Source organism: Ovis aries, chromosome 7 (assembly GCF_016772045.2).
Source record: "Ovis aries strain OAR_USU_Benz2616 breed Rambouillet chromosome 7, ARS-UI_Ramb_v3.0, whole genome shotgun sequence".
In the NCBI taxonomy this organism is placed as follows: Eukaryota; Metazoa; Chordata; class Mammalia; order Artiodactyla; family Bovidae; genus Ovis; species Ovis aries.
The window spans coordinates 43,994,832-44,012,147 of NC_056060.1; the positions used below are offsets into that span (position 1 = coordinate 43,994,832).

The 17,316-nt window shown below is 39.7% G+C and overlaps 1 protein-coding gene across 7 annotated transcripts in view; it reads left to right on the top strand.

Annotated features, from left to right (window-relative positions):
• Window positions 1–17,316, top strand: part of CSNK1G1 (casein kinase 1 gamma 1) — a 153,018-nt gene that overhangs the window by 89,823 nt on the left and 45,879 nt on the right. For all 7 annotated transcript variants that reach the window (XM_004010535.6, XM_012181371.5, XM_042252332.2 and 4 more), the window contains one exon: window positions 16,323–16,474. In XM_004010535.6, the coding sequence (XP_004010584.1) occupies window positions 16,323–16,474 (152 nt within the window). The remainder of the gene's footprint in view (window positions 1–16,322; window positions 16,475–17,316) is intronic.

Consider the following 17,316-nt stretch of genomic DNA (forward strand, 5'->3'; position numbering starts at 1 on the left):
AAACCATAGCTTTGACTAGATGGACCTTTGTTGGCAAAGTAATGTCTCTGCTTTTTAATATGTTCCCTAGGTTGGTTATAACTTTTCTTCCAAGGAGTAAGCATCTTTTAATTTCATGGCTGCAGTCACCATCTGCCGTGATTTTGGAGCCCAGAAAAATAAAGTCAGCCACTGTTTCCCCATCTGTTTGCCCTGAAGTGATGGTATCGGATGTGATGATCTTAGTTTTCTGAATGTTGAGCTTTAAGCCAACTTTTTCACTCTCCTCTTTCACTTTCATCAAGAGGCTCTTTAGTTCTTTACTTTCTGCCATAAGGGTGGTGTCATCTGCCTATATGAGGTTGTTGATATTTCTTCCGGCAATCTTGATTCCAGCTTGTGCTTCCTCTAGCCCAGCATTTTTCATGATGTACTCTGCATATAAGTTAAATAAGCAGGGTGACAATATACAGCCTTGACGTATTTCTTTTCCTATTTGGAACCAGTCTGTTGTTCCATGTCCAGTTCTAACTGTTCCTTCCTGATCTGCATACAGATTTCTCAGGAGGCAGGTCAGGTGGTTTGGTATTCCCATCTCTTTCAGAATTTCCCACAGTTTATTGTGATCCACATAATCAAAGGCTTTGGCATACTCCGTAAAGCAGAAATAGATATCTTTCTGGAACTCTCTTGCTTTTGTGATAATCCAGCATATGTTGGCAATTTGATGTCTGGTTCCTCTGCCTTTTTTAAAACTAGCTTGAACATCTGGAATTTCATGGTTCATGTATTGCTGAAGTCTGGCTTGGAGAGTTTTGAGCATTACTTCGCTAGTGTGTGAGATGAGTGCAATTGTGCAATAGTGTGAGCATTCTTTGGCATTGCCTTTCTTAGGTATTGGAATGAAAACTGACCTTTTCCAGTCCTGTGGCCACTGCTGAATTTTCCAAATTTGCTGGCATATTGAGTGCAGCACTTTCACAGCATCACCTTTCAGGATTTGAAATAGCTCAACTGGAATTCCATCACCTCCACTAGCTTTGTTCGTGGTGACACTTCCTAAGTCCCACTTGACTTCACATTCCAGGATGTCTGGCTCTAGGTCAGTGATCACACCGTCATGATTATCTGGGTCATGAAGATCCTTTTTGTATAGTTCTGTGTATTCTTGCCACCTTTTCTTAATATCTTCTGCTTCTGTTAGGTCCATACCATTTCTGTCCTTTATCGAGCCCATCTTTGCGTGAAATGTTCCCTTGCTATCTCTCATTTTCTTGAAGAGATCTCTAGTCTTTCCCATTCTGTTGTTTCCCTCTATTTCTTTGCATTGATCGCTGAAGAAGGCTTTCTTATCTCTTCTTGCTATTCTTTGCAACTCTGCATTCAGATGCTTATGTCTTTCCTTTTCTCCTTTGCTGTTTGCTTCTCTTCTTTTCACAGCTATTTGTAAGGCCTCTTCAGACAGCCATTTTGCTTTTTTGCATTTCTTTTTCTTGGGAATGATCTTGCTCCCTATCTCCTGTACAATGTCACGAACCTCTGCCCATAGTTCTTCATGCACTCTGTCTATCAGATCTAATACTTTAAATCTATTTCTCACTTTCACTGTTAGGGATAATTGTTAGGGATTTGATTGAGGTCATACCTGAATGGTCTAGTAGTTTTCCCTACTTTCTTCAATTTAAGTCTGAATTTGGCAATAAGGAGTTCATGAATTGACCCATAGTCAGCTCCTGGTCTTGTTTTTGCTGACTGTATAAGAGCTTCTCCATCTTTGGCTGCAAAGAATATAATCAGTCTGATTTTAGTGTTGACCATCTGGTGATGTCAATGTGCAGAGTATTCTCTTGTGTTGTTGGAAGAGGGTGTTTGCTATGACCAGTGCGTTCTCTTGGCAAAACTCTATTAGCCTTTGCCCTGCTTCCTTCTGTACTCCCAAGGCCAAATTTGCCTGTTATTCCAGGTGTTTCTTGACTTTGTACTTTTGCATTCCAGTCTCCTATAATGAAAAGGACATCTTTTTTGGGTGTTAATTATAGAAGGTCTTGTAGGTGTTCATAGAACTGTTCAACTTCAGCTTCTTCAGCATTTCTGATCAGTGCATAGACTTGGATTACTGTGATATTTGCCTTGGAAACGAACAGAGATCATTCACTACTTTCTGGCCTGCTATCTAACTCTTCTGGACTCTGACACTATATTTGACCCTCCTTCTGCTTATGGTTGTAAAACCTTTTGCCTTGGCTTCTGTGAGAACTCTTCATTTTCTCTGTATTATCAGCCTTCTCTGCTTCTCCTTACATTTGATGGAAAGATCCTTTTATGTAACTCTTTTCCATTTAAGCACCAGCAGAGAGTGACTGAAGTTCTTTGTCTCAGTTGGAAGTTCCTAGGAAAGAGACTTCCCAGGTGGCTCAGTGGTAAAGAATGTACCTGCCAATGCAGGAGATGCAGGTTTGATCCCTGGGTCAGGAAGATGTTCTGGAGAAGGAAGTGACAAAATTCCCATAGACAGAGGATCCTGGTAGGCTGCAGCCCTTGGGGTCGGAAAAGAGTTGGACATAACTTACTAACTAAACAGCAACAACAAGGAAAGAGACTCACTGACTTAGTTTGGAGTAGCTTTTCAATCCAGATCCCAATGCTCTGATAAGGAGGCAGAGGATCACATGGACTACACCACTCAGCATAGAGTACGCTCTCTAAGAATGTGGCTCAAGAACTGGGAGAAAGCAGTTGACAGTATGACAAGAGAACAGTGGACTCACAGCCCATACATTTTTACTCTTCATGTACCAGTTGCTAGAAAGCAAAGCATTTTGCCTTGAGACATTTCAACATACCGAGATTCTCAAAGTGGGGATTAGAGTCCATAAACAACAACCATGTGATGTCCTAGCAAAGGGCAGTGAGTACTCTCAGAAAGAGAACTGCTTCTTTCACAGCTGATTGTATCTGTGTTTATTATACTTATCATATGCTTGTTGGAAAAGAATAATCTTAAGAGAAAAGCCTTCTTTGGGCCTGTGTTAAAAGAGACCAATCTTCTTATACTTAGAGGGGTCTGAAACACTGATATTTTAATATATGTATAGCATGCTTTTAATATAGAATTTACAAAATATGAAACAATATAAACTGTACAGATTTGATCCATCTTTTTGTTTTGTTTTTATACTAAATCTCTAAACACACCAACGTGAAACGATGAATTTAAAGCCATTTCTGCCGAACTTCCACCCTGTGAAAGCCTGCTCCTTTCCGCATGAGTGGCATATTTGAAATAAGTAACCACTAGGGCAACAGCAGAAGCCTCATATTTTAGAAGGTTAAAGCCCTGTCCCCTGGATAAAGGGTGAGGAGGATGTTTGGAAATATCTGAGTGTATTTGAATATCCTTTGCAGAAGGAGCAGCAGCAGTGTCGCTGTTGTTCCTCTCAGGGAGAAGAGCCCAAATATGAAAGTGTGCTTGAGTTGGTGAGTTGGTAGCAAGTGCCTGAGGTGGGTATGTGAAAAGCATCTCTGTCTTGAAACTGACTCATAACATAGGGAAGAGACTTGTGCCTGCCAAGGGGAGGCCGTGTGGGGGAGGGATGGATGGGAGTTTAGGATTAGCAGATGCAAACTAGTTTATATAGGATGCAGGTCCTACAAGGTCCTACTGTACAGTGCAGGGAACTATATTCAATATCATTATGGTAAGTAATGGGAAAATATAGAAAAGAATATATGTGTATGTATAACTGAATCACTTTGCTATACAGCAGAAACTAACACAACATTGTAAATAGCCTATATTTCAGTTTTTAAAATATCCTCTGTTTATGGAGCAAACTTCAGACAAGGGCAAGTGTGTTGTGCTTGTCATCTTTTCCCGTGAAAGAGTCTGTATGCATGCATGTGCATTTCCAAATCTACCTACGTTGTCTGGAAAACATTTTTAAATGGCATTTTGGACTTCCCTGGTGGTCCAGTGGCTAAGAATCCACCTGCCAGTGCAAGGGACATGGATTCAATCTCTGGCCCGGGAAGGTCCCCCAGGTCGCGGAGCGGCTAAGCCCATGCACTGCAACTACTGAGCCCGCGTGCCTGGATCCGTGCTCCGCAACAAGAGAAGCCTTCACACCGCAGCGAAGAGTAGCCCCCACTCTGCAACTATAGAAAGCCCTGTGCGCAGTAGTGAAGACCCAGCACAGCCAATATATAAATAAATCTTTATATTTAAGGACTTTTAAATGATTCACTGATGTTACAGCATAAATCCAATCTGTAGTAAATTGTTACTGTTGTGAAGAAAAAATAGGATTGTTTTCATATACTGGGCTTGAAAAGGTGTAATTGTCATACTCTGTATGAATTTTCTGGTCTTTAATGGAGCTAATTTAGTTGTGATAGTACAATGAATTTCTTTCCATTTTTTCAAGGATAAAACATCATGACTTTTAACTTTCATTAACTAGCTACATTAGTTTGCCATAAGAAGGGACTGATATTTCTGAAACTCAATACCCAGTACATTTTTGGACTAGGATTAATTCTTTGGTTGTGTGTCCTTCAGTGGTTTAGAGCATTAAGACATTTCTCATATGCTTGCTTGTCTGTTGGAGCCAAACCCCTGTGGCCCTTGTCTGCTCTTAAAAACTCTCAAATAGCTCTGAGTCACTTGAGGCATAGAAGTAATTACCTCTAATTACAATACACACATAAAATTTGTCCCCTTCCTGGAGAAAAAAAAAAAAGTACCACCTCTGTTTTAGATATTTTGCTGATGAAGAGTTGTTCAGCCAGTAGTTTCTTTAATTGCAAATAGAGTGTTGTGAGTTTATTATAGAAATTGTGCGGCCTGCATGCATCTCACAGTTACACATAGTGCTAACACCTTTTCAGTGCATTGTTTTGAAAAGTACAGAACTGGGAGAGACATTTGCTCAGAATTTGTTACTTGGATTTTGACTTCTTTTAAGGATCTTCATGAAAAATAGAAGGCGAAGTTCCAAAAATAGACCGAAGTCACTTATATGTTCATGGCCTGGGCTGGAGTGTGGTAATTGGTTCCAGAGAACGGTTACAGTGCTCTTGCAGGCAAAGGTTTGGAAACAGTCAAGCTCCAAAGCCTGTCCAAAGTCAGCACAGACCCTAAGGTCTGTGATGCTGTTTCCTCCATTTAATTCTAGGTATACTTAACTTTTCTGTCTTTACAGATACCTGTCTTACTATGTACTTGCATGTTTCTCTTCCTCCCATATTCTCCAGACATTACGAATAGTTTCGTGATTGCCCTTAGAAAATGCCTGTGGAAGGAAGGCAAGTGCAGAAGTCTCGGTGGCCATCATAGGACTCACCGCAGCCCTCAGTGACTCCTCCTCCTTAACTCACAGTTTGTCAAGGTTAATTATTAAGAGGAAAGGTAACATTTAGCATCCTCAAAGCTATGGATTACCTCGAATGAAAGAGATGAGTTGTTGAAGTGAATTATTCCTGTGGGTTATGAGAAAGTGAAAAGCAGTGTCTACTGTATTCTATTAAAACTCAGTGAATTCCTCTCCAGTATCTCTCAGTGTCATTGTGAGAGAGAATATTTTCCTTAAATTCCTGTAACAGACTGCATAAAGATAATGCCTCACACCTATTATCGAAATAATCCTGTTGCTAGTAAGCCTTTTTGTATTTGTAGCATATTTGTATCTATAACTATACCTAAGACAGAAACCAACAAAAAGATCAAGTTTTAACATACGTGAGTAATATTTTCTTCTTTCAATGACTCCTAAGTAATTTATATTCCGCCCACTTAAAAGAAGAGTGTGTCAGTTCTGTGCCCCTTTGCACTCTTTTGTGCTTTCAACAGTCTGACACACTTTGAACTTTTCTCTCCATTTTTTTCCTCTTTCTTTATAATTTATATTGCTTTAATTCAACTTTTCTTACCAACCTGTAAAGTCTGTTACTAATAATTACTTTAGTCATAGTGCAAGGAGATGATATTTTCACTAGCAGGAACTCAGCATCATCTGTGTCCATAACACTTGTGAGTAAAGAGCCACAGAGTTATATAATAAAAAACATAGTCACTGCCTATTGGAAGAAAAGCGTAATGTTTATTTTCATATTTTCTGTACTACTCTCAAGGAGCTCACTAAGGTATGCAAGTAACTATAATGCACACCAAAACAATGGAATGTTATTTTTAAAATTTACATATAAAATTATATGGAAGTTCTAAAGGGAAAAATGGTTTCTAATTATGGGAAACAGGGAAGGCTTTTTAAAGAGGGTGATAGGTATAGAAAATTCTTGAAGAGATGGGAATACCAGACCACCTTACCTGCCTCCTGAGAAATCTGTATGCAGATTAAGAAGCAAGAGTTAGAACCCAACATGAAACAACAGACTGGTTCCAAATTGGGAAAGGCTGTATATTGTCACCCTGCTTATTTAACTTATATGCAGAATACATCATGCGAAATGCTGGCTGGAGAAGCATAATCTGGAATCAAGATTGCTAGGAGAAATTATCAATAATCTCAGATATGCAGATGACACCACCCTTATGGCAGAAAGGGAAGGGGAACTAAAGAGTGTCCTGATAAAAGTGAAAGAGGCGAGTGAAAAAGGTGGCTTAAAACTCAACATTCAAAAAACTAAGATCATGGCATCTAGTCCCATCACTTCATGGCAAATAGATGAGGAAACAATGGAAACAGTGACAGACTTTATTTTCTCGGCCTCCAAGATCACTGTGGATGGTGACTGCAGCCATGAAATTAAAAGATGCTCTTTAGAAGAAAAAGTATGATACGCCAAGGCAGCATATTAAAAAGCAGAGACATTACTTTGCCAACAAAGATCCATATAGACAAAGCTATGATTTTTCCAGTACTCATGTATGGATGTAAGAGTTGGACCTTAAAGAAGGCTGAGTGCCAAAGAATTAATGGTGTTGGAGAAGACTCTTTGAGAGTCCCTCGGATTGCAAGGAGATCAAACCAGTCAATCCTAAAGGAAAGCAATGCTGGATATTCATTGGAAAGAATGATGATGAAGCTGAATCTCCAGTACTTTGGCCACCTGATGTGAAAAACTTTCTCATTAGAAAACACGCTGATGCTGGGAAAGATTGAAGGCAGGAAGAGAAGGGGCTGACAGAGGATGAGATGGTTGGATGGCATCACTGACTCAGTGGACATGAGTCTGAGCAAACTCCGGGGTTGCAGTCATGCATACAGTCCATGGGGTTGCAAAGAGTCAGACACAACTGAGTGAACAGCAACACTGAGCATCCCACTTTGGTTAAGTTCTGGCCTATACTTCCTGTATTAATCTAAACATAGGCCAAGTTGCCCTCTGAATTCCTAAATGATGTGTTTATTAGGCTTAAAGATTGACTACTTTATAGTTACATTAGAAAAATACTACTAATGCACTTTTGATAGAATCTTAACCTGTGGTTTTGTAAGGAAAAATATACTTTATTACTTGAGTTTATAACCTATAAACATCATCATCTTGTGATTGACACTTAGGTCCATACACAGATTGCATTTCACAGAATCTGTTGTTTTTGTTCAGTCACTAAGTCATGTCTGACTCTTTGCGACCCCATGGAATGCAGCACGTCAGGCTTCATCATCTCCTGGAATTTGCTCAAACTCATGTTCATTGAGTCAGTGATGCCATCCAACCATCTCATCCTCTGTCACCCTCTTCTCCTTTTCCCTTCAGTCTTTCTCAGCATCATCAATCTCCTATCAAAGTAATGTTACTTGGTAGTCCTTGCTGTCATTCTAGATGTCCGTGGACGTTAGGGCACAGATAGATATATTTGGTACAATAAAAGAGCCTGAGGAACTTCCTGGCGATCCAGTGGTTAAGACCCTGTGCTGCCAGTGCAGAGGACACAGGTTCAGCCTCGGTCGGGAAACTAAGTTTCCACCTGCTGCAAAGCGCAGCTCCCCTCCTCCCCGCCCCCCCAAAAAAGAGTCTGAATCTTGGAGGCAGAGCGAGGTTTGTCTTGGCTCTGCCACTCACTGTGTGACCTGAGCAAGTCACTTCAGATGAATTCCTTACCCATACAATGAGAGTAGTAATTCCTGTGTGTGTTTGTTAGGATTAAATTGGAGGACCTATATAAAAACATTAATAAGCTTTAAAGCAGTTTATGATCAATATACTTTTGTGATACAGGTGTGCTTTGAGTGGAAATTTCTTATTGTAGTGTTGTACAAATAGTAGGGGGGGAGTCACCTGACTTTGAAATATCAGTGATAATTTAGATCAAAGGCTAGGAGACTCCTGAAAACATGTTGTGGCTACATATGAGAGAGGAGATAACCTAGTGCTGGGGCTTTGGGAAGAATGAGTCAAGACGTATTCTGAAAACATTTTTAAATACTCCCTGGGCCTAGGACAGTAGTGATAAATGTGAAAAGAGGCCCAGCACTGGAGACAGACTAAGAACCAAAGAGGATTTAAACTTGGCAATGTGGCAACATATACCGAAGTTAGATGTGCATGACCCTTGACGCAACATTTCCTCTCTAAGGAATCCTCCTTCAAGAGATAATATGTATTCATGCCCCCAGATGTAGGCACAAGGAATTTTTACATATGTATATGTGTCTCTGTCTAGACATTTTCATTTTCAATTGATGGAGTTCTAGTTTACTTAATTGAGTGGGTGAAGTGAGGGGAGAGAATTGCTTGGCCTACAGGACTGACCTCAGGCCAGCCAAAGCCAGGACCAGTCCTTGGTCCTCTGGTTTGTGGTATATTTGTCTGTCTGTTTCTCTGATTTCTGCTTTCTCTGTGTTGATTTCATTCTCAGATAAGTAATCTTCCTATTCTCATGTGGTAGTCTCAGAGAGCTTCAGGTAACTCTCCTTTCTGTTTAGTTATCAAGCGGGACAAAAATTGCTCCTCCGTCCCTATAGTAGTTCCACAGAGTCCAAGAGCCGACTCACATTGTGCCAGCATAGTTTAAGCACCTGTTCTTGACCCAGTTCCATAGGGGAGGAGGATAGAATTTTCTAATTAACCTGGCTTGAGTCATATCCTTGGGGTGGCAGTGGAAATGGCTTGACCCCACTTTACCCTCAAGTAGTAACAGTAGGGAATGGTGCTTTCACCCCAGAAGAGTAAGATGATGTTATCAGAAGAAGGAATAAAATAACACATGTCAAGCAGAAGCTGTTCACTGTAATATCTATTTCTGATAACAAATATGTGGGTACAACCTAAATGTCCATCAGTATAGGAAAACTTAAATATGATACATCATAGGGGGAGATAGGATATAGCTTTTAATGTACAGCTATATGTTGATAAGGGAGAATGTCCATTATATAATATTAAATTTAAAATGAAGTTGCAGAGTAGTATTTTTAATTATGTGTCTGAATTATGTGTCTGTGTATCATCTGTTATGTATGAATACTTTTTATTCATATGTTTCTGTACTACTTTTGGTTTGCTGTTATACTTATTTTAAATTAGTATATATCACTTCTATAATTAAAAAAAAATTATGTCCCTGGTGGCCCCTTTTCCAGATAAGGAACTGAAATTTACAAAAATCAAGAAGTATAGAAAGATGAACAGATGCTACAAAGGTGTAAAATAGTATTCATGGAACTGATATAAAAATATTGGAAACCAAGAAGGTGGATAGGACAAATTAACCTGCCTATGTAAGAAGGGAAAGTAACTTTACCAAAAAGACATGTGGTTTAGGGACTTCCCTGGTGGTCTGGTGGCTCTGCATACCCAGTGAAGGGGACATGGGTTCAATCCCTGGTTGGGGAACTAAAATCCCACGTCTCACAGCTTGGCCAGAAAAAAAAAGTCTGAAACTTGGAGACAATTGTGTTTATATATTTACTTGGTATGAATACTTATTCTGCCCTTATCTACCATATGCTTTGACCAGTGCTAGGCAGTAATAAACATAATTAACACATAGTTAACATATAGTAATCAACTGCCTTCAAAAAACCTTCATATGGAAGGCAGATTCATGGACAAAGAAAGTGTAATGGGAGTTGGGCAGAATTGTCAAGAAGAGGTTCATTGTACTTTGAGTAATCTCATTTTTTCCTTTTTATTCCTTCTAAATGCTTGCCAAACTTTCTTAACTTTTCAGTTGTTATTGTTCAGGTGTGTATTAAGAAGAGTTGGTCATCTCTCACCTTTTGAAACTCAGTAGTCTGTCTTTATAACTTAATCACAGGGATAAAGTGGTAAATTTTCAGAAATTAGGTCTTTTCCTCCCATAAATTTACCAGTTCTGAACTGAGTTACTAGTCTTTTGGAAAAGAAAAAGGATCTCCCACCCTTCACTCCCACCCCCAATACATAACACACTTCTAAAACATTTTTTATCTTTGATGCATTCTGCTACAGAAGAAATCTGTCCTTTTTCTTTGTTTGTTTGAAATCTGTCCTGTCTTAGACTTTTTCCTGATTCCTTTGACTAAACAAAAGTTCGAAACCTGCTTTGAGTGGTAACGCCTTTGTAATTGTGTACATACACAACTGTATGTAATAGAGAAACTGTAAAAGCTCAGTTTCTATGAGATTATTCCTCTGCTCTTGCCTCTCACCTTCTCTTCTCCCACCATACAAATTGGAGCTCCTGTTAGCAGCATATGTCTAGTGATATTCCAGTTCCCAAGAGGCCAGTGAACAAGGTGGTTGTAAAACATTGTTCATTACAGACAAGAGAAAATAATGCTGACTCTTTAATCCTGGGTCTCACTGTTTTGGTTATTACACCAGCAGTTTGAATAGATTCACATGTTGAACTGCGTCATATTGTAAAAAGGCATTTTTTTTCAGAGTCAGAGAAGTGAGAGGGATTCTGTTCTTTTTTTTAAAAGAAAAACACATGTAATGTCTCATGTTTTTTGTGAGAATGCATTGTTTTTGTTGTTTTAATATTTGCTGAGTTTTAAAGGGTATGGTTTCATTTTCTCCTTTCACTTTTTCCTTTGGAATATAATCATGTTTATCTGCCTATTCTTTCTGCTTTCTTGTTAAGTGAACTTATTTAATATTATTATTACTATCCCTATATATATAGTAATAATAACATTAAATTATTCCCTATATATCAGTAATTCCCTGATCTCTAGTAAACGTTAAGGAACATTCGGTAATTGTGCTAAAAGCCACTACCATTGGTGGGACCAAGGACATCTTAAGTTTGGAGAAAAACTATCCTATTTTCTTTAAAATTAAAAAACAAACTGTATAAACAAAGAAAAGGAATTGCTGAGGTCATTATGTCCTTAAAGGTTTTTTTCCAGCCCTGACTTTAGAAGATAGTCATCAACATATATGTACTTTTTCATAGAAATATTAATATAGATTTTACTTTTTTTATATCCAGATATTAATGTACATATGAGACTTATTTGAATTTGCTTCACAGCTGGGTAATGTAGTTTTTCAAAAAGAATGAAAGGCTAATTATTAGGCAATAATGTGATCAAATTACCAAAAGCTTCAAGGTGGTTCTATTTCAGTTCTCTGCCTGATGTGTATTTAAAAATATCTCTACTTAGGGTAGTTACTGTTCATAATACATTATGGAATCTTTTTAGGTAACAGCTTAGATGATAAAGAAGCCATTATCCTTGATTTGCAGTGTTTAACCCAAGTTGAATTTATGCCAGATTGAAAATTAGCTGTAGTGTTATATGCCTTGCTTCCTGTCCTGTGCAACTTGATATATGTGTGGGCCATATGTCCAGCAGGGGTTATAAGAATATGTTACTGATGGATGGAAAAGCTATTTCATAGTTCCCTGTGAGAATATACATGATAACATCTGCAGTGTGGGTGTAGCCTTGAGGTTTTGCTTTAGAAGAGATTTGGCCTATGGCTAAAGGTAATAGAGTGATATCTGTTGTAAATCCTTCGGAAGAGGAAAATTTGGAATCTACTTCTTTAATTTTCAAGCTTTTATGCAGCTGAGCAATTTAGGAAGGAGACCTCATTAGTGCTTTTATTTTCAGAGCAGACGAGAGATTATAATACTACCTTAATATCTAAAATACCAAGAATTGAGTGATTTCACACCATCAGTTCAGTTCAGTTTAGCTGCTCAGTCGTGTCCGACTCGTTGCGACCCCATGAATCACAGCATGCCAGGCCTCCCTGTCCATCACCAACTCCTGGAGTTCACTCAAACTCTCATCCATTGAGTCGGTGATGCCATCCAGCCAGCTCATCCTCTGTCGTCCCCTTCTCCTCCTGCCCCCAATCCCTCCCAGCATCAGAGTCTTTTCCAATGAGTCAGCTCTTCACATCAGGTGGCCAAAGTGCTAGAGTTTCAGCTTTAGCATCATTCCTTCCAAAAGAACACCCAGGGCTGATCTCCTTTAGAATGGACTGGTTGGATTCTTTCACATCATAATGTTGGTTAATTAAAAATTTCTTAAACAATGGATTAGAGATGGCTCTGTAGAAGTAGAGTGAAACCTAATATACAGGATTTCTTATTTAAATACAGCCCAGGTGATAAATCATTACTGTGCAGTCGTCTCTGACCAAAGAGGCAGATTTTTCTCGTGGGCCTGTCTTTCACCACCAGCACTGGCCAGTTTGGGGTTAGTCATGTGTAAAACCAGACACAGATTGAAACTTTTGTGAGGGCATCTTTATCTGTACAGACAGTTCTAATAAGATACAACTGCATCTTCCAAAGAGATTTTTATACTCAATAATACCTAAGAAACTCCAGAACAAGTCTTTCAAATAGCCTTAAAATGATTCCTTTCGAAAGGTATTGAGTCTAGTTGTTCTGATGGGAAAGAGCTTCTGAAAAAGAAAAAGTCTGTCAGTGTTTTCCAAATTTTCATAATATATTAGCCATAAAGCAAAGCAGTGCCCTTTATTTTCTACCCTCTAGATACAGAGTTTTCCAGCTGAGGTTGCGCTTCTGAATTACCTGTGGAACTATGCTTATACCCACTACTAGAAATTCTGGTTTGGTAGGTTTGATGTGATGTCACTGTATCTGTTTTTTAAAGCTTTAGAGCTGTTTCTGATAGACACACTTTCAGTTGAGTACCACTACCAGTTACCATTACCAGCTTACATTTGAATTTGTACCACACATTGTCTATGGAGACAGGTTTCATTTATACTGGTTCTATGGCTTTACAAAGAAAAGCCTATAAGATAGCTAGAAGGAAATCCTAGCTATAGTCAGGATTATAGATTTAAAAGAGAACGAGTCTAGAAACTTCCCTGGTGGTCCAGTGGTTAAGACTTTGCTTTTACCCAGTTGGGGGGAAGCCGGGGGCAGTGGGGGTGCAGGTTCCATCCCTGGTTGGGTAGCAGAGATCCCACATGCTGGACGGCATAGCCAAAATAAAAGAGGGAGAGAACCAGTCTGAACTCCTTCTCTTTATGGATGAAAAAGAGCAGAGAGGTGAAAGAATTTTCAGAGTTGGTAGCAGAACCAAATCCACAACTCTGACTTGAGTTCTTTGTACACTAGCATCTTGGACCTAGTCCATCTTTGAGAAAAGCCTTCAAGGCCAAGAGTCAGTAATCCAGAAGTTGTCTTGAGCATCCCAAAGCCCAATGAGGTATTAAGAGATTCAAAATATTTAATAAAAGGAACAATAATACAGCCAGCAGGAACTCCTCACATCTTTGAAATTTCTAGGCAGGAGTTACGAGTGACATTACTTACAGTTAGAAATTATAGACATCACCCAGAAAGCTTTTGTGGCTTCTTTGTAAACATGGAAATTTCTGACAAGAGATGCCTAGATTTGGTACTAAAGATTGTCAAGAACAAGATGACCCATCTGTCTTATTTTTAAATTGATCCTTAAGTATTGGCAACAAGTCTAGAAAATCATGCCAGTTTTATATTTCTACACAGCCCTGACTTTTAGCTTGTACTTCAGAAGGAGGATATTGTGTCTAGGTTTGCAATTTAACCAAGTAAAGGAGTAGAATGTTTATTAATTAGGATTAGACTTGGTTGTAAAAAAAAATTCCAAAAGTTCAATCAAGGTAGAGACTGATTTTTCTTCTGGATTAAAAAAAGTCCAGAGGGAATGGAAGCCTTGCATTGGTGTGGTTGCTTCTCTGTCATCAGGGATGGGTTCTTCTAATTTTGTTTCATCTATATCTAAATCTTCAAGGAGTCTGATAGTTCTAGATGGCTTCTGGAGCTTCAGTCATCTCAAAGGCACATACCTCCAACTTGAGTCAGCTCCCTTAAAGAACTTCTCTAGAACCACCCTATCTAACAATTTCTGTTTCCATCTCACTTGCCACTCCTATTATCAAAGGAGACTAGAAGGTTATAACTAGCTGAGTTGCTGTTCATAAGAATTAGATATTTTGTTGTTAACAAAAGAGGAGGGAATGGATATTGGGCAGGCAACCAACAGATATGCCCCACCTATTTTGAAGAATATATTAGGAAAATCAATTTTTCATCACATCACAAACTGTTATATAGGATGTAGCATTTAAAAGATCTCCAAACCACAGTCTACACTGTGTCTGATTAATTAAAGCAGTAAATCTCTATGGTAGTGTACTGCTTTGGATTTCTCAGCAGGGCTCGGGAACAGCTGTTAGGTTTTATATATTCTAAGTGAACTGAAGATGAGTTCTTAAAACAACAGGGGGAAAGAGACAACCTTTTGGGGAAGGGGAGAATCAAAACAAGCACAAGGCAATTCAGTGGATGTTTATGGGGCTAGTAGGAGCAGAGTATACTGTGGTAGACAGTATGAGCCAGGAATGACCTGATAGAAACCCTGGAAAAGAAGTTGTCTAGTATTTAAATGGAATAAATAGACTGATGCAGCACACAAAATAATTGTAGATGTATATTGTAGCAATGATTTGTACCAGTTCAAATATATAAGACCTGTGCTGAAGAGAAGGACAAGCATATTGATTGGGTTAAAGTTTTAAGGATTAGATATTGTCTCAGTTCCTTTGGGCTGCTGTAACACAATACAGACTGAGTGACTTATAAACTCAGAAAATTTTTTTTCTCAGTTCCAGCAGCTGGAAGTCCAAGATCACGATACCAGTGTGGTCAGGTTCTGCTGAAGTCCCTCGTCTGGGTTGCAGACTGCTAACTTCCTGCTGTGTCCTCACATGGCTGCAGGAGCTAGGGAGCTCTGTGGGTTCTCTTTCTTAAGGGCACTAATCCCACTCGTGAAGGCCTTGCCTTCATGATCTCACCTCCCAGAGGCCCACACCTCTTAAAATAATCACACTGGGCATTCGTAGCATTTGTAGCATCAACATACGAATTTTGGGAAGAGGCCACAGATGTTCAGATCGCAGCAGATATAATTACCTCTTCCAGTTTCCTACCTGTACAAATGAAAAGAGAATGCCAAGATGGAGAGAACCTTGTTATCTGAAAAACTCATAGGCAGGAGCATGCAGCGACCTGCAGCATTTACAGCTGTAGACCACGGTATACATAAGTGTATTAGGATGGAAGTGTTCCCACTCAGAACCAGGAAGGACCAGATTTTTTAAAGTTCTGTAGTCTCATTCATACCCACAGTTCACATGGTGCCATTTAGCACATATTTATTGATGTCTCATTTACAATACACTTTAAGGAGGAAATTCATTCACAAGTTGCCACTTAGATGAGAAAGTCTAGATTTTGGCTTCTTAAAACTATGAATTTCAAATGTGGGGAAAGCCCAGCCTTGTATTTTTATTCCTTTTCGTTTCATAATTACTTATCAGTAACCAAACCCAGCGTGTTGACTTTGCTCCTACTGAGAAAAAACAGGAAGCTACAGAGACTCCCTGTGAGAAAAAGACCAGGCTGCACCCTCTGTCGCCTCACCCCTTCAGCCTGAGTCCTCCTCGGAGCCACAGCCACAGACAGCTCTGTCTCCATGTGGTTTTGGCAGTAAGCAGAGTACACGTGAGGCTGCCTAGTGCAGCAGGCTGTGTGAGCCTGGCCTTTGAGCTCACCAGTCATCCTTTTGAAACTTGTGATGGTGTACTCTTGGGCACTCTGGGTGGAGAATAGTTTATGCTCCAGTGCGGCAGTGGACCACGGACTATTCTCTGTCTTGCATGGCAGTGGGAATGCCTTTGGTATGAAATAACTACTTTATTTTGAACATATTGTGCAATGACTTAGCATTTCCCACACATCACTAGTTTTTGAAGCTGTCGTACTCAGTTTAGGTTCTCCGGTAGGAACTATGAAAGAAAACGAAAACCTCACAAGTTGTATTTCCTTTGTATCTGCTTCATGCTGATGCAGCTGTGTCATATTTTGGTCTTTGGGTCCCTCACTCTGCACCCCATTTTCCCTCTGCTTTCAGGTGAAGGTCTCCCACAGCTGTATTACTTTGGACCGTGTGGGAAGTACAATGCCATGGTGCTGGAGCTTCTTGGCCCTAGCTTGGAGGACTTGTTTGACCTCTGCGACCGGACCTTTACTTTGAAGACTGTGTTAATGATAGCCATTCAGTTGGTAAGTCGGCGTTGCTCTTCTGCCTAGGGATAGACAGGGAGGGGCAGGTCTCCTAACCGCACCCTGTGTGTCCGTTGGCATTTACCAGCTCTAGTGACACCTTGCGAATGCACATTGACTGGCTTAGTGGCATTGTAGACAGCTGGCTGAGGCAAAAAGGGCTGACCCAAGAAGTCACACTGTATTTGCCGTTTGCTCTATTTTAAGTTTGCACCTTGGAGCAATACTGTGCCCTTAACTGTAGTGCAGGTGGTATATAGGGAGAAAGAGGGTGATTCGGTGATGGTTGCTCAAGTGCAAGTAACTTCTTGGTGGTTTTATTCATAGGTTTTAAACGCATGGCTGTAAAGTTCTGTCACACCTTCCCTCTTTCCTTACCATCCCATCCAAGAAGAGATGGAAAACATAACCCACTGCCCTAGAATCAGATTCCAGAGTTGACCAAGAGCCTGCCTTAGGTCTCTGGCCTCTAGTTCTCACAGAGACCGACACAGCTAAAGCTGTGTCTCTCAGCACCTACCAAATCCCACACCAATACCAGTTTAAGGAACAGTTAGACAGTTGCTTTGAGAAGTTTGTCAGCCCCTCTGCACGAGGATGTAGATGTGTCTCTGTGGGTCTGAAATGGTGATGGTCTCACCCACTTTAAAGACTTAGAAATGTTAGAAAACTGTTCTTGAGTTTAAAAAAAAGTTCAAATGCCCAAGCTCCCTTTCAATACTAAGCAGAAATGATTTAAAGGTAGAAATAAACTTAATGAAATTTGAAAAAATTTTTTATTTTGGGCTATGTTTACTGTCTTATAAGAACTGTACTCCTACTTCCGCCGTTAGTTCAGTTCA